Source organism: Podarcis erhardii, assembly GCF_964252035.2.
Source record: "Podarcis erhardii genome assembly, chromosome: 6".
NCBI lineage: Eukaryota > Metazoa > Chordata > Lepidosauria > Squamata > Lacertidae > Podarcis > Podarcis erhardii.
This window is the reverse complement of record NC_138510.1, coordinates 22362038-22384225: the sequence shown is the minus strand read 5'-3', so window position 1 is coordinate 22384225 and position 22188 is coordinate 22362038. Positions and strand designations below refer to the sequence as shown.

At 41.5% G+C, this 22188-nt stretch overlaps 1 protein-coding gene across 1 annotated transcript; it reads right to left on the bottom strand.

The window, feature by feature from the left end:
• Positions 1-4476: 4476 nt before the first annotated feature.
• OCSTAMP (osteoclast stimulatory transmembrane protein) lies at positions 4477-10326 on the bottom strand. Its single transcript, XM_081867850.1, has 3 exons — positions 9989-10326; positions 6820-7870; positions 4477-5122 (listed from the first exon to the last, which is right to left on the bottom strand). The coding sequence occupies exons 1-3, from the start codon at positions 10048-10050 to the stop codon at positions 4763-4765; spliced, it is 1473 nt and encodes a 490-aa protein (XP_081723976.1). The 5' UTR covers positions 10051-10326; the 3' UTR covers positions 4477-4762.
• Positions 10327-22188: the final 11862 nt, after the last annotated feature.

The window sequence follows — 22188 nt, the reverse complement described above, 5'->3', positions numbered from 1 at the left end:
TGTTCCAGTACTTAGTGCACAATTTCTCTGTTGCTGATTTGCTCTGCAGCTATTCCTACTTCATTTGTGTCATTTTACAAACCTAACTAGAGGGATTCCTGTCTGCTTTAACTTGAATTTTTCTAGTTTCTTACTCAAGGCTTTAAAGAGATGTGGTTTCCTTGAAATTCTTATGCTAATAGACTGGGTTATGGTTTGCAAAGAATGGGCTGTTTTTATGCTGCAAACTTGGGCTGGATCTACACTGACCTGTTTAATGTCATTAGAACGATATTAGATATACCGTTCTAAAATGTCACAGCCCATACTTGTAAATGAAAAGCGATTCTTAAGTTTGTTTTCTCTGTTAAAATGCTGGCTCCTGATTGCTGGTTGCTCTCTGGTGTCACATTTTAATAACACATTATGAACATTAAAAGTAGGATGCCATGTGTCTATCTATGCTATGAAAACCATTCCTTAAACCTTTGCTAAGTTTAAAAAACCATGAGTGCAGGTCCGCCCTTGGTCTCAGCAGGGGCAGACTTTGATATTATGGCACTGCGAGGGATGACAGAAGTTTGCAATTCTTATTTTCCAAATAATTCATTTTATTACTGTTGTTGTTGTTGTTGTTGTTGTTATCTTGCACACACCCCTTGACTTGGCGCCCTGTGTGGGGCAATCGCCCGCACCACCCTAAATCTGACACTAGTCTCAGTGAGCCAAAGGAAGCACAATTAACTATTTATTTGGCTGACAAATGCAAGGGACTTTTCCCTTCTTCCAAGATTCTCAGGGAAGTCCCAGAACTGAAAGCCCTGTGAATCTGAAAAGAATGTCACACGAAGAAAGCTAACAATGGGTGCAGAGCTCAGAAACGTATGGAAATGATTACAGCAGCAGTTTCCTTAGGAAGGCATATGAAAGTTCCCAGGGCGTCTCTTACAGCATTTTATCTTTCCTAATGTGCCTGAAGCTAATGGGGTTTTTCGCTTGTGCATATGTGATTGGAATGGCATCCGGTTATATTACGTAAATCGGATGGAACAGGCCCTTAGCAGCAACTTGGATTGCTGCTGACAATCTGGAGAGAGAGTCTGATTCAGTCAGAAACATTTTATTCATAATAGGAATAAATTGCCAAATCAATTAGATAGCTTATCTGTGAAGAAGGGAAAATGCCCTTGACAATGACAAAATGGTGAAAGGAGGCAGGACCTCTGTTTTCCAGCTTTAAAATGGATTTTGTTCTGTTGTTTCCATTGATTGGTTTCACTTTAACCTAGTCACAGCTGCTTTTCCAAAAATATTTTATTATGGTATAAAATAAAATTACAAAGATCAGCATAAAAAATCTGTTTTTTCAATGACCACAAATACAAATCACATAAATTTCTTGGTTTCTCCAGCATCAGCTTTGTGTGGTTTTATGGGCTTTGATTCCAGAATCTTTCCCACATAGCCATTGGAGTGTTTCCTCCCAAATGTTGCTTCCATTTTATTATATAATATTGAATTTGCTCTGGTTCAGTTATCCTAACCTAGCAACAGTTTGCTAATATTTGAAAACAGTTGCCTTCTGTTTTTTTCAATGTGAGCTTTTTGAATTCTGCCACAACAGAAAAAAAATATGCATATTTTGCTAAGGCTACACAATTTTGAAAATATTCAAACCATGGATGAGACTTCTTTTCTTTTACCCCTAACATAAACCAAGAGGTTCTTTTGATCTAAAAGACAAAAATCCTTATATCTAAGAAGATTACTTTTTTCATATTTTAATTTTTTTGGCTGAGGATGAATCTAAGTTATTAACAATATCCTCAATGTTAAATCTCTCTCTCTCTCTCTCTCTCTCTCTCTCTCTCTCTCTCTCTCTCTCTCTCCCCCTCCCTCCCCCTCTCCCTCTCCCTCTCCCTCTCCCTCTCTCTCATTTCTATACTGCCCTTCATCTGAGGATCACAGCCCAACGGACTAGATGTCACCTTTCTTAATTGGTCATTCCCCAATTCTGGTGTATTGATTGAACCTGGTTGAATCTTGGGTAGCCTTGTCAGATCAATGCATATCGATTGTGGAGGTGTGGTTATATTTCTCCCATGGACAGTTTCCTACCCCATGCCATCGGTAACCAAAAACCACATGAGTCCGATGACAAATTTCCATGCCAGTGTTGCAGCTGCCTGGGGTCCAGCCGTGGTGGGGATATGGGCAAGAGTTTCATCATCCCTCCGAACCACACCGCTCCCGGCTGTGTAAGCACTTGCACTGCAACATAAGTACCTAATCATGTTGACAGAGCAGCCACATAGCAGCAGTTCGTGTGAATCAGGACTTTGCTTGAATTGCTTCGGCACATTCTCCACCCCAACAGCTTACTCCTGCCCTGCCTGATGCCTACTGTTCTTTTTACATCCTTGTCTGTGTTATGGATGGCTATCCCAACTCCTGTTTGTTTTGCCATTAGACCTAGCAGAAATGGATTTATTTTTCTTTAAATAAAAGGCCTAAGCCTTTCCTGGTTGGACCCACATCACATGAGGGCATTCTGCTCCTCATGCAGGTTGATGACAGAGGAGAAGAAGAAGAAGAAGAAGAAGAAGAAGAAGAAGAAGAAGAAGAAGAAGAAGAAGAAGAATTTATTATTTATACCCCGCCCATCTGGCTGAGTTTCCCCAGCCACTCTGGACAGCTCCCAAACGAGTGTTAAAAACAATACAGCATTAAATATTAAAAAATTCCCTAAACAGGGCTGCCTTCATATGTCTTTTAAAGAGAAGATAGCTGCTTATTTCCTTGACATCTGACGGGAGGGCGTTCCACAGGGCGGGCGCCACTATTGAGAAGGCCCTCTGTCTGGTTCCCTGTAACCTCACTTCTTGCAGCGAGGGAACCGCCAGAAGGCCCTCGGCACTGGACCTCAGTGTCCGGGCTGGACAATGGGGGTGGAGACGCTCCTTCAGGTATACAGGACCGAGGCCGTTTAGGGCTTTAAAGGTCATCACCAACAGAAGTAGAATGAAACCAGCACTTTTCCTGGATTATCATATTGAGACTTGGGGCACAATCTAATATATTTTCTGCCCCCGCCTCTCTGCAAAACCCTAAATGCACCAAAATCCTTTGCTAGTTCTCTAATGGCTATTTTGCCTGAAACCTCTTTGCCCCAAGGCTCTTGTCTTGCCAGCTCTGTTGATCTCTCTCTAGCCTGAGCTTCGCTTCATTTGCAATAGGCTCCAGCTGCACATTCAGCAATGCTCAGTCAAGGGGGAAATACTATCAAATGAATCACTCTGAGATAAGGATGATGACTTGTTACTTTACTCAAGGCACTGACTTGTTCCTTACAAATGCAATCCTGCATTTCATACCCACGGCATTACAAACCATCGCAACAGAAGCTAAAAATATGTCTCCAAGCTAGAAATCTTTCTTCCATGCATAAGTTCCAGAGCTACCAAGATTTAAAGATTCTCTGGAATACACTGCAAAGAATTGCTAAACTTGCGATCTGTTTTTATCTTAAAAGAAGGCTCTTCTATATATTATGGCCAGATACAATACACCTGCTAAGTGATGATAACTCTGTTGACCACACTGGAAATGTAGCGCAGTGAATCGAGAATCTAGAAATCTCCTAAGCTTGTGCATAAATGCAAACATTACAATAATAACTGATTTCATTTTTACCATCATTTCTGTGCCCATGAACCAATTAGCTAAACTTGAGTGGGTGCAATCAGAGGGTAAATCTTACAAATCTGGTGATGATGATATCATTATTTGATTACATTTGACAAAAATGTGATCTTACTTTACTGGACATTCTAATATGATAATCTTGGAATGTATGGGCTGTGATCCTGCGGATGAATGATTCCTGCAAACAAAGCTCATTTCCTGCCTCTTACCTTCCACAGAAAAGAGTGGGGCCCATCTGCCGCTGGTGCATTTTGCTAGCTGTGGGGAACGAACGATTGGCAGCTTGGGAGATAGGGTGGATGTACTCAAAACTAGGCATATTGTCCCGTCCCCCCAGTGGCTGGTTATTTGCATTTGGGAACAGGCATATTGTAGATTTGCATTCTTTCTGGATTGAAAAAGGAAGGTTTGTTCACTTGTCTGTTTTGTCAGAACAAGGTGCTGAGAGCAAACCACCAACCATTAGCAATGAACAAAGGAGGCAAACAGCAGACAGTGGCACTTAGCGAGAGAACATAACATTCCATAATGTAGCATTAGCCCGCCAAAGGTCAAATAGCAAACCACCTCCCTGTATATATGAGTGCCATTTTCGGCCATGGTGTTTATCTGAAAATCAATTCACTCTGAGCTTTTGAATCTCACGGAAACAAAGGTTTCTTGGGGAAGGATTCAAACAATGAGTCTTGTCAGTGGGCGCTCTGAGCAAGGCTCCGCTCCCAAGCCCCTGAAATTGGCTCAGGGGGTCAGAAGAACCCCTGGAACATCACACAGTGAGAGGTGAGGGGTGGGTCATTCCATCTGACAGAGCAAAATGGTGGAGCAATAAGAAGAGTGTGACATTGAATCTCTCCCTTTGTTTCCAAGAAACAAAAGCGGTGCCGGTAGAGTCCAGCAGCACTTCTGTTTTCCCTTTTCTCCCCAAATCTTCTCTAAAGGGTCCCCAAATTCTTTGGGACTGATTTTGAGGGCATTTGGGGGCTCCAGGGGAGAGGAGAAGGATGCTCTGTTTTTGCTAGTGCAAGTCTAAGAACCTCCTGGCATAGTAACACAATTCCATCCCCTCCGTGGAAGCAATTTAAGACGGCGTGGTTGGTTTCTGCTGGTGTCCATTCTTTTTCTTGTGTTTCCTAACAAGTTTCCTGTAGAGGTACTGAACTCTCCGGTCTTCTTGGCTGTTGAAAAAGGAGGCTGAAATTTTCCGGCACAGCCGACGTGAGTATGTTTCCAAAAAGATCATGGTATAAATGATGCAGTAGAGGAGCCCAACGGCAAGGACCACAGCTTTGTTGGGAGGGTTTGGCCACATCATGGGGCAGTTAGCAGAGACAAAGGTCAGATTCTGATGATAGCTCCTTTCAAACGGAGGTAAGGATTGCTCTGTAGAAAAAGCACCGTTAAAAATATATTCCAAAAATGGCACAAAAATCAGCTTCGCCTGAAAGAATAAAAGAGAATGATTCAGTAGAAATACAGAAACTCACACAGAGCATTTAGTATTTCTGATCCCATGCTGTGGAATGCTCTTCCAGTAGAGACTGAGCAGGCATTCTCGCTTTCCTCTTTCACAGGAATAGCTTTTTTTTTTTTTTTAATCCAGCAGCTGTTTAATCAGCCAGTCACTTTAATGATAATGATGATGATTTTTAAGTGTGTTTTGTGTTTTATTGTTTTATACTGCCCTGATATTTTCTGATATGGCAGATGGATATGAAACAGTGGAAAAGTACTCTTCGTAATAAGGTGTAAGGTCCTTAGAAAGGTAGTCATATTTACATGCTATCAAAATCATTTGGACAAACTTATTCATGGCTAGTTCAGGACTAGCTACAATCCTAAATCATACAGAGATCTCTTTTAAGATTCTGCTTTACTGCTAAAACTGTGGTAATTATTATCATCTGTACTTTTCCATATTTCTTTTCCTTCTGGCCTCACTGTTTACAATTTCAGTCCATGTACAACCATGTCTCATATTCATGCATTTGATGAAGTCTAACCTATTATGCCTTTAAAAATATTGTTAGTTTTTTAAGTGTAACCATGCTCTGGTGTTGTTTTTATGCTTATAGATAGTAAATCTGTAAAACAGGTTCAGAGGAGTTACTTCTGAGTGAACTTGCTTAGGAAGCTTAGGATTTTGCAAGTTCTCCCACTGATTTCAGAGGGACTGAAGTGAGATTAAAGTCTCTGGATCGAGGACTTAAGAGTTACATTTCACCCACCCCCACCCCATAAAGTGTGCAGTCCTTATGTCGTTCCATGGAAATTGACCAACAGCCAACTTAAATTAATTGCTTTTGAATAATTCCAACTACTCTTTAGTTGAAAGTCCTGTGATGCTGGAGCTTTAAAATGTAACTCTCAAGTTTGGAGCCCTATTCTTCTGAAATTGAAATGAGGTGTGATAATGCAGGGCCTAATAGTATGGTGAATGTTATAGATGACCAATTCCAACCTGCATTTACAGGAATCGCATGATGACCTTTTACGTCCCTACACATCACTTGTCATCCGAATTAATACAGTGGTACCTTGGTTCTCAAACTTAATCCGTTCCGGAAGTCCGTTCCAAAACCAAAGCATTCCAAAACCAAGACGTGCTTTCCCATAGAAAGTAATGCAAAATGGATCAATCCATTCCAGACATTTAAAAACAACCCCTAAAACAGCAATTTAATATGAATTTTACTATCGATAAAGACCATTGATCCATAAAATGAAAGCAATAAACAATGTACTGCAGTCACACAGTCAATCAATCAGTCAGAAAAACAAAACAAAAAAGTCAGAAAAACAAAAATGCAAAATAAACAGCAAAAGCAGACAGACCGCAAAACAGAAGCATGGCACTCAAAACGGAGCACGTTTGGCTTCTGAAAAATGTTCGCAAACCAGAACACTTACTCCTGGGTTTGCAGTGTTTGGGTTCTAAGTTGTTTGAGTACCAAGGTGTTTGAGAACCAATGTACTGCTGTACCATGTTGTGAATAGGAGGCAGGGTTAATTTTAACCATGCTGTGGTTGTTTCATTTATAATTCTGACTGCAGGAGCATTCAAGCGAAATCTTGATTTGCATGGGCATCTTGCATCCTTTCGCTTGAAAATGCCAAGGTAGAGGCTTCCATACTCACCTCATATTTTATCGAGATGACCATTGGCACAACGGGGAACTGGGCGACTTCAGTCACAGCTGCTTGTGCCAAATGGAAGGCGATATAGTCCGTTGCTATGATCACTAGTGTCAACATGAGCACTAAGGTAATAAGAAAAAGGTGCATTACACAAGAAAGGAGTTCCTCTCGGGATAGCTTGAATCCTGTGGACTTGATCAGCTTCTTTGGTGAACAAACTAGCAGGTGAGTTGCTTTGTTCTCCCGAGCCAAATCTTCTAGCTTTTTGGTGATGTAAACATTGTCAAAACGGAGATCTGTGAGGTAGTTCTTCAGGTACCAAGCAGACTCAAATATCAGATAGAAGAGGAAGAAGCCAGCAATTACCCGGTTACCCAATAGTATGACCTTCTGGACCAGCACATCAACTTGCAAGAAATCTTCCTTGATCCCTTGGCTAGCACTGATAATTCTCTGACTCAATAAATTGTTGTTGTTGTGGGTTTCAAACCGGACATGGCCATCCCTAGCTCTCCCTGTTTTGTCCGGCATGTTGTCAGTCACCCGTTTGAGAGCGTCACTGAAGTCCCATGAAGCGTTCCCCAAGAGAACTGTTGAGTTCAGAAGGCTCTCAGAGGAATTCTTGCAGATGCATTTGATGACCTGCAGGATGGTTTCAATGTTGCTCATGATGTTTGGCACTATGTTGACAGCCACAATCATGAAGGTGGCAGACAGGAGCAACCTCCGCCCTTGCTTAGTCCCTAAGGTGGGCACAATTATAGTGAACATGCAACGGATGGGGTGCATCAAGAAGAGGGTCAACAGGGCCAGAAAACTAATGGCTGAAGCAGCTGCGGCAGAGAACTGGAAAGAATATTGCAGTGAGAAAAACATCCAGTTGTAGAAGAGGCCTCCAATGGCTGCAGCAATGCAACAGCACATCAGAAAAAGGGATAATAGCTGGTTGTGGCTTGATGGCAGAGGTCTGGAGTAAGCAAGCCAAGCTTCCGTGGCAAATTCTTGTATCCTTGGGAAGAGAATGTCTTGAAAGTAAGTCCAGACTTCCATCCTGTATTAATAATGAACAGATATTCCTGAATGATATGATTGAAACTGCTAATACTTCAGAACCAGCTCTAACTTGTGTTGGAAATGCAAAGAAATAGAAGGAACTATGTACCATATGTGGTGGAAATGCAAAAAGATAAAGGAATTTTGGGATATGATTTACAATGAGCTTAAAAAAAGTTTCAATTAACCTTCACCAAAAAAACCTGAAGCCTTTCTCCTAGGTATTATAGGCGTAGATATACCAAAAGATTTGAGGACGTTATTCATGTACGTAACCACGGCCATGAGAATACTATTAGTCCAATGCTGGAAAGGAGATAATATACCGACAAAAATGGAATGGCAGATGAAATTATTTCAGTACGCTGAGATGGCAAGAATAATAGGGAAAATTAGGAAACATGACGACCAAAAATTTAACAGAGAGTAGGATCAATATAGACAATACCTAAAAGATCACTGTAAACATTTGAAATCTTTGGCAGGCCTTGAATGACTCCTGCAATGTGACATAATTTATGGAAGTAATGGATAAATATAAACTAGATATTCTTCAATATGCAGTTAATACAGAAATGTAGAGAACCTATGTTGGGGTGGAGGGAAGTCTCAATATTTCGTTATGCAACTTTACTTTATTCCCAGCACTTCAGTATTTCCTTTGTGTATATTTCTGATGGAGAAAGATAACTGTGGTGTCTTTTAAAAACCAATAAAGATTAAAACATAAAAAGGAGAAACTGCTAATACTTCAGATTTGCCAAATTTCCAATTTCACCGCCCAAGTTTTGAACATGAAATTCAAAATCAACATTCAAATTTTGAATGTGAAGTTTTACCTCTAAATCTGACAGCTTTAGACTGATATGCTTTCTGTATGCAACAACCGCAGCAAGAATACTCATCGCAAAGTATTGGAAGACACAAGATTTGCCCACCCTGGAAGAATGGAGGATGCAAGTGATGGACTATATGGAATTGGCAAAAATGACTGGCAGAATCCGAGACCTGGGAGAAGAGTCGGTGGAAGAGGAATGGAAGAAGTTTAAAGAATATTTACAAAAACATTGTAAAATGTTTGAATGTTAAAATGATGTTGGATATAAAGTTAACATGGCATTAGTGACATGGTAAAAAGAAAAATGCAAGAATGTTTTAAAAGAAAAGGGTGTAAAGGCCAGAGTAATATCATGTCGAAATTAAACAAAATGATATAAGGGATTAAGTTATAAAGAACATGCAAAAATGTATTTAAAAAGAAAGGGAAAATAGAAGACATAATAGGTTGAAATGTATAATATTGATTAAGATTTGAAAGAGGGTAAGGAGCTGCTAAATTTGATTGTGTAAAGGGGAATGCAGGAAAGGGAGACGGGAGGAAGTCAGGAAAGAGGGTTATAAAGATAAGAATTCAAAAACTAATTTTTCTTTATTCTCTGCTCTTTCTTATTTTTTCTGTCATATGTTTTTATACTGTATTTTTTAGCTTTGTTGGATTATGTTGTTTTTTATTGTATTTCTTTTTTGTTTTGTTTGATTGTAATATCTGTTTTATTATATAAAACCAAAATAAATATCTTTTTTTAAAAAAATAGACTGATATGCTTTCATTGTTCCGGGTGGTGTCAGATATGAAATCTAACAAATTATTACTTGCTAAATTCTGTTTCACGAGTGCCAGCCACTGAATAACATCCTTCACTGAATGCAGAATATTACTGCATTTTATCATCTGTGAAATACTGACATGTATTAATTATTATTGCATGCCAGTACTGTGCACTATCACCCCATAGTAATCAAATACTCCCCTCCCCCAATACTGTGTTTGTTCTGAGACTTTTCTGAGCAACTCACCCACCCAAGGTCATATAGTACATATATTCACATGGTATTTCTCTGAAGCAATACATCAAAACTTGCCTCCATTGCCTCAAAAACAGCAGTGAATCCCATTTTTGCTGGTTGCAATCACTTTTTAGCAAACACATCTCCCAAAGCAAGACATAACATAACCATTTTTAATTCTAGGGGGAAATTCTCAATAACAGCTTGATAATTTGGATTTTCTAGACACAGAGAGATGGATATTTAAGTTAAAGTCGATTCTACATACCCAGTATTATGAAGGCGTCTCCAGGTCCTTTGTAACCACTCTGGGATCCTGCAAATTTTCATTTAGTTTTCATATATTGAAAAAATATCTGACAAGATAATAAAACCACTAACCGAATGAGACAGAACCATTAAGGTAGGCAGTTCTGGACAAAGAGGTGTGTGGGTGTGTTAAAAGCAGACACTTGAAAAAAGGTTCAGATGAACAGCAAAATCTGGTCTGCAAATGTAACCTAAATATTAATGTGGGACACCTCCTCTAATGCATCCCACCGCTGGTGAACATCATGTTGTGGCTTTGGTAGTTGTTGCTGTGTCTCTTAAGGAATCACTACCAGGCTGTATGTATGTGCTGATGACGCCTGTTTAAAAACCACCCTATATATTGCAAAAGTCAATTCAGAAAAAAGGAGAAGAAATAATTCAGAAAAGTTCTATTTTTGCACTGTGGTAAGGCTGGTTGCTATGAGTAAACACTGAATCTTGGTGATGAATTTGCTCAGCTGACTTTAACCTCAAAGTGTCTTGCAAACTGTTGGCAGCTGCCCACTGTGTGTTCCAGGTTGACACACATCCTGCAGGGCTGTTCCCACTATCTGAAGCCTGGGATGGAAAACTCAGCTATAGTGCAATCCTGTGTCTACTCAGAAGTAAACCCAACTGAATTAAATGGGGCTTGTTGTTGTTGTTGTTTAGTCGTTTAGTCGTGTCCGACTCTTCGTGACCCCATGGACCAGAGCACGCCAGGCACTCCTGTCTTCCACTGCCTCCCGCAATTTGGTCAAACTCATGCTGGTAGCTTCGAGAACACTGTCCAACCATCTCATCCTCTGTCGTCCCCTTCTCCTTGTGCCCTCCATCTTTCCCAACATCAGGGTCTTTTCCAGGGAGTCTTCTCTTCTCATGAGGTGGCCAGAGTATTGGAGCCTCAGCTTCAGGATCTGACCTTCCAGTGAGCACTCAGGGCTGATTTCCTTCAGAATGGATAGGTTTGATCTTCTTGCAGTCCGTGGGACTCTCAAGAGTCTCATCCAGCACCATAATTCAAGTGGGGCTTACTCCCAAGTAAGTGGGTTTAGGCTTGCTGTATTCCTATGATGGACTGCATTTTAAAAGATTGTTGCCACGTATTCAGACTTCTACTCTTGGGGGAAAAAATGAATTTGCACTTCTTTAGCTGTTTTGAAAAGAAACTCTTTCTTATTTCCCAATACCTTTGGTTGCTTAAGCTGAGATTCTTATATTGCCAGGGGTTGGGCTAGATGACTCTTGAGTCTCTTTCAACTCTAAGATTCAATGGTTCTTGTGCAAATCCTATTCCCTTCAAGGCATCTTGTGCAAGCAAAATCATAATCTCAGGATAAATGTCCTTTAAGCAGTTTTTCTGTTCTATGATTCTATTATTCTAAAGCAGGCTCCCAGATATTGTTGGTCTCCAACTCCCAACATTCCTGGCCATTGGCAGTGCTAGCTGGGGCTGCTGGGAATTGTGGTCCATCATAATCTAGAGGGCCAAAGGTTCCCCATCTCCATCCCTGTGTTAAAGCCATAGACTATAGGGTGGGACATTTCTGTGCTTCTCTATCAGCTTTGAAAAGAAGCACAGCTAGTTTTCATAATGCTTCATCTGTGTTAGGGAGGAATAGATACAGAGATTCTACTTCCCTTCATGACGCCTCCTGTCTTCTCTCCAACCTACTGTCTCCTACCTCTGACTCACATTCCTGCCTCTGACACTGCTACCCTTCATTAAGAAATAATAGGAAAAAAGTATTTTCAGACTGCCAGTCATAGCCCTGAGTAAGGCTCCCCAACCCCCATCCAAAGGGTGACTCTTCATCCCCCCCATTTTTTTATTCATTTTATAACACAAATAAAAAACACAAACAGAAAAGACAAACAATACAAACAAATTCTTGCCATATCCTTATTTTTCTAAACATTGTTAAGTCCCACCTATCTGGTTTTCATTTCATCTTTAGCAGTTTACATATGTCATAATTTCTAACCATCTCTCTCTTTTTTTAATCACACTTAAAATAACTTCACATTTTATCACTTACAAATAATACTATTTTAAAATACCCTATCTTCTACTTCTAACCCTACAGCCTATATCCACTTCCAAAGCTATTCTAAGGTTTAAATATTAACATATTTTTTTCAAATATTCCTTAAACTTCTTTCAGTCTTCTTCCGCCGTCTCTTCTCTCTGGTCTCGGAGTCTCCCGGTCAGTTCGGCAAGTTCCATATAGTCCATCATCTTCATCTGCCATTCTTTGATAGTTGGTAAATCTTGTTTCTTCCCATTCTTTGCTAACAATATTCCCACAGCTGTTGTGGCATACAGAAAAAAAGTAACATCCTTTTTGGGGATTTCACCCCCCACTATACCAAGTAAAAAGGCTTCTGGTTTTTTAATAAATGTGTTTTTCAACACTTTTTTCAATTCATTATAAATCCCCAAAGGGTGACTCTTCAAATGGGTTCCAACTTCCATGAGGTACAGCCAACATGGCCAGAGGTCAGGAATAATGGAAGCTGTAATTCAGCGACACTGGAAGGCCACATGACGGCCATTTCTACAGTAGAGACAATGCTGTCATTCTACTAAAAAAACTTATTTGGGGGACTATAATTGAGGTTTGCCAGAAACAGTGCTTTTTTTCTTTAAAAAATGTTTAAAGGTACTCTCATTTAGACTCGAGAAAATCACCATTTTATACTTCAAAGAAAAAATACAGTAAATGGACAAAAGTACAAAGATTCACAAAATGTTTAGGGGTATGAGTCTCCCTGGCATCCCCCCAGAAAAAAAGCACTGGCCAGAAACAATTTCCCATACTCCCATTTAAAAACAACACAATACTTTATCAGTTCTGTATCATATGTGTGTAATCTTTCAGACCTATCTTAGATGTCAATCATCATAGTGGTGGCAGAGAGAAAGAGAGAATACATTAATCAAATATATAATATATAATTCCCTCAAATGATTCCAAGAAGTATTCCCAAATGTTTGAAAAAGCCTTTTGAAAGTGTGTTCCCTGTTTCATTTTCTCCAGTTCTAACAAACATATTGGCTTTCTGCAATCTCCTTATTTATTTTCTTCTGCCATGGACCAACATTGCTATCGATGCTTTTTATGGCTCGTATATTATTTACGTTCTGCACTTCCTTTTATAATGAGAAGTTTCTTTGCAGCCTCACAGTATTTACTTTCAAGAAGACAGAACAGGAAACTTCAAGTTTTGTTAAGGAAGTGAAAGAAAGAAAGAAAGTTTTAGCTGTCCCATTAATTTTCATTATGAAAACCCCATTCATTTATTCATTCAAATCACATTCATTTTTATTCATTTGTGTCATTCCATTTGTTTCCTATGCCTTTCAGTGGGAGACCCAGATGCTTTTCTGCTGCCTGCAACTTCTGTGATTTCCATCCAACTGCCACAAAATATTCAGATAGTCTGCTCCCTCTCCAAGAGATTTTTTTCACCTGTCAAATTTCAGCCAAATGGAAAGGGCTCCATTTTATAGGTGCGTTGAAATGGCATGCTAAAAGTGCATGCATGCATGCAATGGATATGCACACTTCTTCAAACACCAACACATAGGCTATCAGCTTTAATGAAGTGAAGAAAATATTCCTGGCACACATACATAACCACCAGAAAATCTGCAGCCCCATTACTCGCAATGGAAGGAGCAGAAGTGTGTGCCGGGAGAGAAGGGACAGGCAAAAGCTGTCCACATTCACCACTTGCCATGGGTGGGACAGAGAGCTCTGAAGTGGTGCATTGAAACTAGCATTACTCTAAGGACAGAGGCCAGTGGAGCTGTCCATAGTGGGCAGAGGGACATTACTGACTCATCCAACCCCCTGCCCAAGACACAGGACATTGGTATTGGGTTAAAACAGGCCACGACATTTATCAATTACAGATGTAAGCAGGCTTTGGCAAAGACATTGGGTATGTATCCGGAATCAGCCAGCTTGCCTTCTGGTTGGTCAGTAGGCCAGGCTGACCTTTGATTAAAGGTCACTTTTCAACATACATCAAATCAGGACAATCCCTTCAGAACCACTATTTGGAAGGGTGCTATGACCCATCAGTCCCTGTGTGGGCTCCCAGACAGAGACATCACTTCCTGGACCCCTTTAGTGGCTCATCTATTTATTTTTATATAATAATATTTATTAAGTTTCAAATAGACACATATAAACACAAATACAAACAACAATAGAAACATACAAAAACCAACAAACAAAACAAAAACATAACAAGTATAAATTCAAACCTTATTTTCAAAACCTAATTTCACCGACCTCCTCACACCTCCCCCTTCTGTATTCTAATCTCATTTATCTTGTCAGCAAATCCATTTCCATATTTCCCATAGTTTTTAATAATTCTATTCTTTTTCCTTAATCAACGCCCCTGCAAACCACTAATTTTTAAACACATATCTTTTTAAACCTCATTAATTTTATAATATTTATCAAGATAGTCTTTAAACTTCTTCCAATCTTCTTCCACTGTCTCTTTGTCCTGGTCTCAGATTCTGCCAGTCATCTCTGCCAATCCCATGTAGTCTGTCATCTTCATCTGCCATTCTTCCAGAGTGGGTAGATCTGGTGTCTTCCAATACTTTGCAATAAGAATCCTTGCTGCTGTAGTGGCATACATAAAAAAGATTCTGTCCTTCTTTAACACCACATGGCTTACCATACCCAGGAGAAAGGCCTCTGGTTTCTTCAAGAAGGTATATTTAAGTACCTTTTTCATTCCGTTATATATCATTTCCCAGAAAGCCTTAATCCTTGGGCATGTCCACCAGAGGTGAAAGAATGTACCTTCATTTTCTTTACATTTCCAACATTTATTATCTGATAAGTGGTAAATTTTTGCAAGCTTGACTGGGGTCATGTACCACCTATAAATCATTTTCATAATATTCTCTCTCAAGGCATTACATGCCGTGAATTTCATACCGGTGGTCCACAACCTTTCCCAGTCAGCGAACATAATGTTATGACCAATATCTTGTGCCCACTTAATCATAGCTGATTTAACTGTTTCATCCTGTGTATTCCATTTCAACAGCAAGTTATACATTTTTGACAAGTTCTTAGTTTTGGACTCTAACAACTCTGTTTCCAGTTTTGATTTTTCCACCTGGAAGCCAATTTTCCTGTCCAACTTATAGACCTCCAATATTTGATAATAATGAAGCCAGTCTCGCACTTTGTCTTTTAGATTCTCAAAACTCTGCAATTTCCACTTATCACCCTCCTGTTCTAAAATTTCACAATATTTTGGCCATTTAGCCTCCGTATTAAGTTTTTTCAGAGCTTTTGCCTCCATTGGTGACAGCCACCTTGGAGTTTTGTTCTCCAGCAGATCTTTGTAATTAATCCAGACATTATACAGTGCTTTCCTGACAATATGGTTTTTAAAACCTTTATGAGCCTTAACCTTGTCATACCACAAATATGCATGCTACCCCAAAAAATTGTTAAATCCTTCCAAATCCAAAATGTCTGTATTCTCGAGAAGCAGCCAGTCCTTTAACCAGCAGAAAGCTGCTGATTCATAATAAAGTTTCAAATCTGGCAGGGCAAATCCCCCTCTTTCCTTTGCATCAGTTAAAATCTTAAATTTTATCCTGGGTTTTTTGCCCTGCCAGATAAATTTAGAAATATCTTGCTGCCAACCCTTGAAACAGTCCATCTTGTCCACAATTTGCAAAGTTTGAAACAAAAACAACATTCTAGGCAATACATTCATCTTTATAACTGCTATTCGACCAGACAAGGGAAGCTTCAGGTTTGACCAAATTTCTAAGTCTTTTTTAACTTGTTTCCAACATTTCTCATAGTTATCTTTAAATAAATTAATATTTTTTGCTGTCATGTTAATCCCCAAATATTTTACACTCTTAACCACAGTTAAACCTGTCTCGTTCTGAAACTTCTCTTTCTCAATAACTGTTAGATTTTTCTCCAATACCTTAGTTTTTAACTTATTTAATTTAAATCCTGCCATTTGACCAAATTCTTGCATCAGTTCCAAAACTCTCTTAGTACTAGATTCTGGCTCTTGTAATGTAAGTAACAAGTCATCTGCAAAAGCTCTCAATTTATATTGTTTCGCTCCGACCTGAACCCCTTTGACCAGCTGGTCCTTTCTTATCATGTTTAGCAAAACCTCCAGGACCGAAATAAAAAGTAGTGGCTCATCTAATCCCTCCCCCTCCCCCAAGTATGCCCCCCCAACTGCAAATAACACAGTAAGCACAAAAGAATAGGACAGGTATGGGACTAGTAAGGAATGGCCTGGAAATACTCAAAGGAACGGTAAATAGGTGACTGAGTGAGGACTGTTTTGGAACAAAGAAAGGTAAAAAAAAGGTAAAGGACCCCTGGGCGGTTAAGTCCAGTCAAAGGCGACTATGGGGTTGCGGCACTCATCTCGCTTTCAGGCTGAAATAGCCAGCGTTTGTCCACAGACAGCTTTTCCAGTCATGTGGCCAGCATGCCTAAACCGCTTCTGGCACAATGGAACACCATGACGGAAAGCAGAGCAGATGGAAATGCTGTTTACCTTCCCGTCACAGCGATACCTATTTATCTACTTGCACTGGCGTGCTTTCGAACTGCTGGGTGGGCAGGAGCTGGGACAGAGCAATGGGAGCTCACCTTCTAATTGGCAAGCCCAAGAGGCTCAGTTGTTTAGACCACAGCGCCACCAACAGAGCAGCAGAGGAAAACACTCAAGCCCTCTTTAGTCATTCACAAACTCTCTGTGAGAATTGTGCAAGAGGAAAAAGCATGTTCATCCCACCTCCTCCATTGCACCCCATGTCACGTCTGTAGCAAGGGAGCCTGCATGCCCCTGCCCGCTGTACATCTATGTATTGCTGTGGACACTTGATGGGTGACAATGCATGAGCATCTACTTGCAGATGGTCTTTATCAGGACACCTGTGTAGCCAGGTGTTCCAGGCAAGCTAGTGGTGCAGCTCTGCTCTCGAGTCATCACAAAGAGCCGCCTGGTTATCTTTACAGGGTTAATTTCACTTTCCACGTTCTCTTTCTTCCACTCCTTACATCCCACATAAACTGTCTCTGCTCTAGGAGGAAACCAAGGTCACTGACTGAGTCACAGACGTGACATTTGAAACTCCTTTGTAACTCTGGCATGTGTTTCTTTACTAGTGACAAATGAACATGACAGGCCCCATTTGTTTCAATTTTCCATTCATTTGGAATTAATACATTTGAAGTAGCTATGCATTTGCCAATGTACAGGCCAAGCAACTTGGAAGAAAAATGCTGCAGAGGTAGGTGCAAAGTATAGTCAACCCTCCCCAAAGGAACGGCAATCTCCTTGCACCCCACAACTGCTCCAACCCCCCCCAAATAACACCCCAGTTTCTTTCACCAGAATCATGCTACCTGCAGTTGCCATAGAAATTGTTTTATTGGGTACTTCTTGTGGGGATTTAGACAAAGACAAGTATGAAATGGGGAAGTGTAGTTTGTTAAGAGTGCTGAGCTCTCATGCAATTCCCAGGGAAGAGGAATGGATTGTTAACTAGTTCTTTTGACATATTTGCAGGCTTGAGATGGGGAGAATAGAAAGGGAGTTGGAAAACCCAAAGAGGGGAGAGCTAATTTTTTTTTTTTTTTAGAATTTACAGGCACTTTCAAGGGCAGGCAATTGTAAGGCAATTGCAGTGGCTTCTCTTTGCTTTGTAAACACCCCTCTTTTTTATTTAAAAAAAAGGTTTTACTGCCATGAGAAGGTAGCAGAGATCCTATCCTGATCATGGACCATTCTTGCCCCATCATGCATCTTAGGTAGGGCCCTTTCTCATGATTTAGCATCCTTGCAGGTGCATGGCAGAGGGGGCAGAATGGCTGTACAGCAGTGGTTTCACGCACACACCACTGGGGATGGGCAAATCTCTCTATTTCTCATTTTTGCAATCAGAATTTCGGTTCTCCCTATTCCCACCTTGTGTGTGTGTGGGGGGGGTGGAATTAAGTGTTCGTGAAAATTCATTAGCAATTTTGTGTGAATTTTGCAAAGCAGCTTCCCTAATAGCAGTGGCAGATTTGTGGCTTTCACATTTCAGAGTGCCCTGTGCAACACTAAAATTTGATTCCCCCCCCCCCCATCACCTCTCTCTTTCTGTTCCACATCATTTCTGTGGCTCCCTCTCTGCTCAATGCCCAGTGTGGACGATCCAGCCGCTCTCCCCTAAATCCTCCTCTGCTAATAGGATGCATTTCTGCATGTTATTTTCAGCAATATATGCATTTTTATTCACACTTTAACCTAGTATATGTACTATTGTGAACATTTATTGGCTGGAGAACTGCACTGAAAATTCAAAGGTGTGAGAATACTCAGGATGGCTGTGTATTTCGGCCAAGTGTGAATTAGGTAGATCTGCTTTTAAATGTGAACTGTATCAAAGCTCTCCTCCATCTCTGTGCCCAAGGGGACTGATGTCATAGGAATTAAGGTGACCTGGGAAAATTGCATTTCCCAGACACCCGGGTGATTGGCACAGTGTTCCAGATGACAGAGAGGGAAGTTTTGCACAAACACCTCCGCTGAGAACTTCCCACAGCTGCTATCAGGTAAGTCAACAGGGAGGGGTTTCATGGTGTGGGGGTTTGTATGCAGGGTCCAGTTGACAGCAGATTGAAAGGGAGGGAGGGGGAGGCATAGGTGTTCCATATCTGATTCAATCCATACAGTAGAAGGCTATTGTGAATGGATATTGCTCTTGTCACAATGAAGGCTATTCCATTAGTACAATTTCGCAGGAATACTAGAAATTATCAAGATTTTGCCTCTGTGGAACCAGTGGGGTCGCAACGGGGGGGGCGGGGGGCGGTATGCCCCGGGTTCCATGACAAGAATTCACCCTGCAGGGGCTCATGGCGGCACAAGCAGCCATCAGGCCAATGCAGCTGCCTTTGGAGGATCCTCCATTCACGGCTGCAGCCACGAGCAGAGGATCCCGGTGCCGGCAGCAAACTGCTAAGTACAGCGCATGTGTGGTGTTGCATGTATGCGCTGTACGTAGCGACGCCACACATGCGCTGTATAGCGGTTTGCCGCCAGCACCGTACGGACGGTGCCCGGATCCCTCCAGAGCTGCAAAGCTGTGTTCGCGGCTGCAGTGGCCATGGAGGGATCCTGGCACTGTCCGTATGGCGCTGGAGTGGCACCGGCGGCAAACTGCTATACAGCCATGTGTGGTGTCGCTACCTACAGCACATGTGTCATACGTAGCGACACCGCACATGCGTCCTATGTCATGACGCCCGCCCAGGTGTTACGACTCCTTCCTTCACCCCTGTGTGGAACCATTTCCCCTGTCAAATGTGTGTCCCAGGCTTGTGGTTTCGAATTAGAATGCAGCTCAACTTTATTCAATATGTTTTTTTTGTTAATGAATTACTGTTCTCTTTGCTCGCATACTCTGTCCTGCTGTGACATTTTTGTTCAGAGCAATTTCCTTTGCAATTTCTTTGGACATAAATCTTCCTTCGTGCTTGCTTCCACACCACCACCAAGCATCGCAGGCATTTTTTATTTTTTATTTAAAAAGCAACTCACAGGGAATTGTCAGAGGCAGAACTTGACACGGCTGAGCCCCAGGAAGTGTTTTAAATGTCAGCTCCTGAAACAGTGATAACAATGAAGAAAGTAATTCTGAAGACATTCAGAATATTTCTGGCTCATCATTACTGGGCAAGAGCAGCCAGTGCCCAACACCTTTGGATAAGGGAATAAGGCTTGCAGATCCAAGTATTTGACTTCGGGTTAGACTTGAAACCCAGCAGCTCTGCCATTAGGGGATGGAAGTCTCACAAAACCAGGCTGCTAAACATCCCCACAGACAAAAAGATGCATCAAGGACGGTTTCAAAAGAGCAAAATGAATCGATATGATTTCTCTTTCTAAAAAAGCACATAAGCAATTCCTGGTGGGTTTCCAATAGAATATGAATAACTTCAACAGAGTGAAAAAGGGTTAAATATCCACCAAGCCAAGGTGTATAAAACCAGCCTGCATGGATCATTCACTGAAACAGCTGGTTCAAAACAATGCATCTTTAAGCTAGGGACCATATTGCTACAGGATGTTGCACAAACCATGAGGCTAGATGGATTTTTAAAGGCTAGTGTATGTATGCGAGACAGCTACTTATTTTGTTCTACTTGATCCCTCCTCTATAAAGGTGAGGAAAGGGCTTCAGCCCAGTGGGAGAGCACCAAAAAAAGAGGGCATGGGTTTGCTTAAAATGTTCATGTGCTGATTAAAATGTATGCAAATTCGTAACTATAATATATAAATAGGGGCTGCAGCTGCTTGCCCCATCTCCCTTACCAACCAACCCCCACCATTTACATCTTACCCAACCCCTTACAGCTCCTTCAACACTCCTTCTACCTGCTAACCCCCGACCTGTTGCCAATCTCCATGCGCTCACACCTCACCCAAAATTCCTCCCTCCCCATCCCCACACAGCTCGCCCCAATCCTAAGATCCTACTTCTTTCACCGCTCACCCTACATTGCTGATAGAAATATGCATTTTGATATATTTGAAGGTGGCTATCATATCTCCTCTCAGTCTCCTCTTTTCCAGGCTAACCATACCCAGCTCCTTCAACCATTCCTCATAAGGCTTGTTTCCAGACCCTTGATCATCTGGGTTGCCCTCCTCTGCACATGTTCCAGCTTGTCAATATCCTTCTTAAATTGTGGTGCCCAGAACTGGACACAGTACTCCAGGTGTGGTCTGACCAGGGCAGAATAGAGTGGTACTATGACTTCCCTTGATTGGGACCCTATATTCCTGCTGATGCAACCTAGAATAGCATGAGCTTTTTTTGCTGCTGCATCGCTGTCAGGTGGATGCCAGCAACTCCCATGGCTGGTTGCCCAGGAAAGTACAAAGACAAGGAATGTTTCTTACCATCCACTTTTTATTCAATATTCACAGAGAGAGTCTTTGGAACACAGCCTCTTTGATAATGACATTGTCCTGAGTGAATCTCCACCCCCTCTATCTCTCCCACTCCCTCATGCATCATCCCTACTGACAAGTACCCTCTGCCTTTGAGCTCTTTGCTCTCCTACTTTCAAGGCTTGCTGGGTTCTGGGAGAAAGGGGGAGTCTGGAATGCTTTCTAAAGACACAGTGTCCATCAGCTGTCGTCATCCCTGGGGCTTCCTCTTCCTCTTCCTTCTCTGCCATTATTTCCCAACTTTCCCCCTCATCTGCCTATGAGCTGTGACCTCCCTCAAATCCCTGTTGTAATTCTGAACTGTCTTCCTCTTCTCTGGAAGGGTCAGACTGGGGGGGCAGTCTCCACCATTCCTCCTCTGCCCAGTCCCTGACAATCTCCCTGTTGACTCATGTTAAGATGGCTTTTTACACTGAACTTGGACTAAGAACCCTTCAAACAGTAAACTGTCCCTTGCAGGAGGACATATGGCCCACCTAGAGATCTCTAAGTAGAGTTGGAAAATAACCCAGCAGAGCTGCTGTCCTTCCATGTGGACAATACTGAGCTAGATGCATTAATTATTTTAGCTTAGCTTGATATAAAGCAGCTGTCTTCCAATATTCCACCGAAAAAGCTCCATACTTGCCACCCTGCCCATGGATACTGCTGCCAGGGTTCTCTGGCCTTTATGTGTCATCTTCACTTTATGTGCTTTCTGTGTCAAGCACACCACTGAGTTTGACGCATAAAGGGTGCAGCTGTCCTCAGGCAGCCTCTCTTGGACGAGAGGAGCAACTCTTGGGAAAACAGCAGTAGGTACTCAAGCATCTCTGGATCAAGACCACTCGGTTCTAAAGCATTCTAGTTCAGGGCGAATTAGTCATATTCAGAAGTTCTGGAGATGAGAGTCTTGGCTACGGAGTTTATTTGTGCAGGGTGGTGGTGTGATTGTGCATGTAAGTAGCGGTTGGTGTGTGTTTTTTTCCGGTAGATAGTGTGTCCTAGGGAGCCGGTAGATAGTGTGTCTTCTGGAGACTCTCATCTCCAGAACCAAACGCCTGGCTGACAAAGACCACTTGACAACTGAGTTACAGAATCTCTCAAACGTGTTAATTGCCAATGGATACCAGCAAAACAGGATTACGAAGCTAATCCAAAAGG

Excerpts from the sequence above, each read along its gene's own strand:
- OCSTAMP (XM_081867850.1), bottom strand. The coding sequence starts at position 10,050 with ATGAAAATTTGCAGGATCCCAGAGTGGTTACAAAGGACCTGGAGACGC. Across the intron at positions 7,871-9,988 it reads AGACGCCTTCATAATACTGG|GATGGAAGTCTGGACTTACT; the intron begins GTATGTAGAATC and ends TTATTAATACAG. Across the intron at positions 5,123-6,819 it reads TCATCTCGATAAAATATGAG|GCGAAGCTGATTTTTGTGCC; the intron begins GTGAGTATGGAA and ends TTATTCTTTCAG.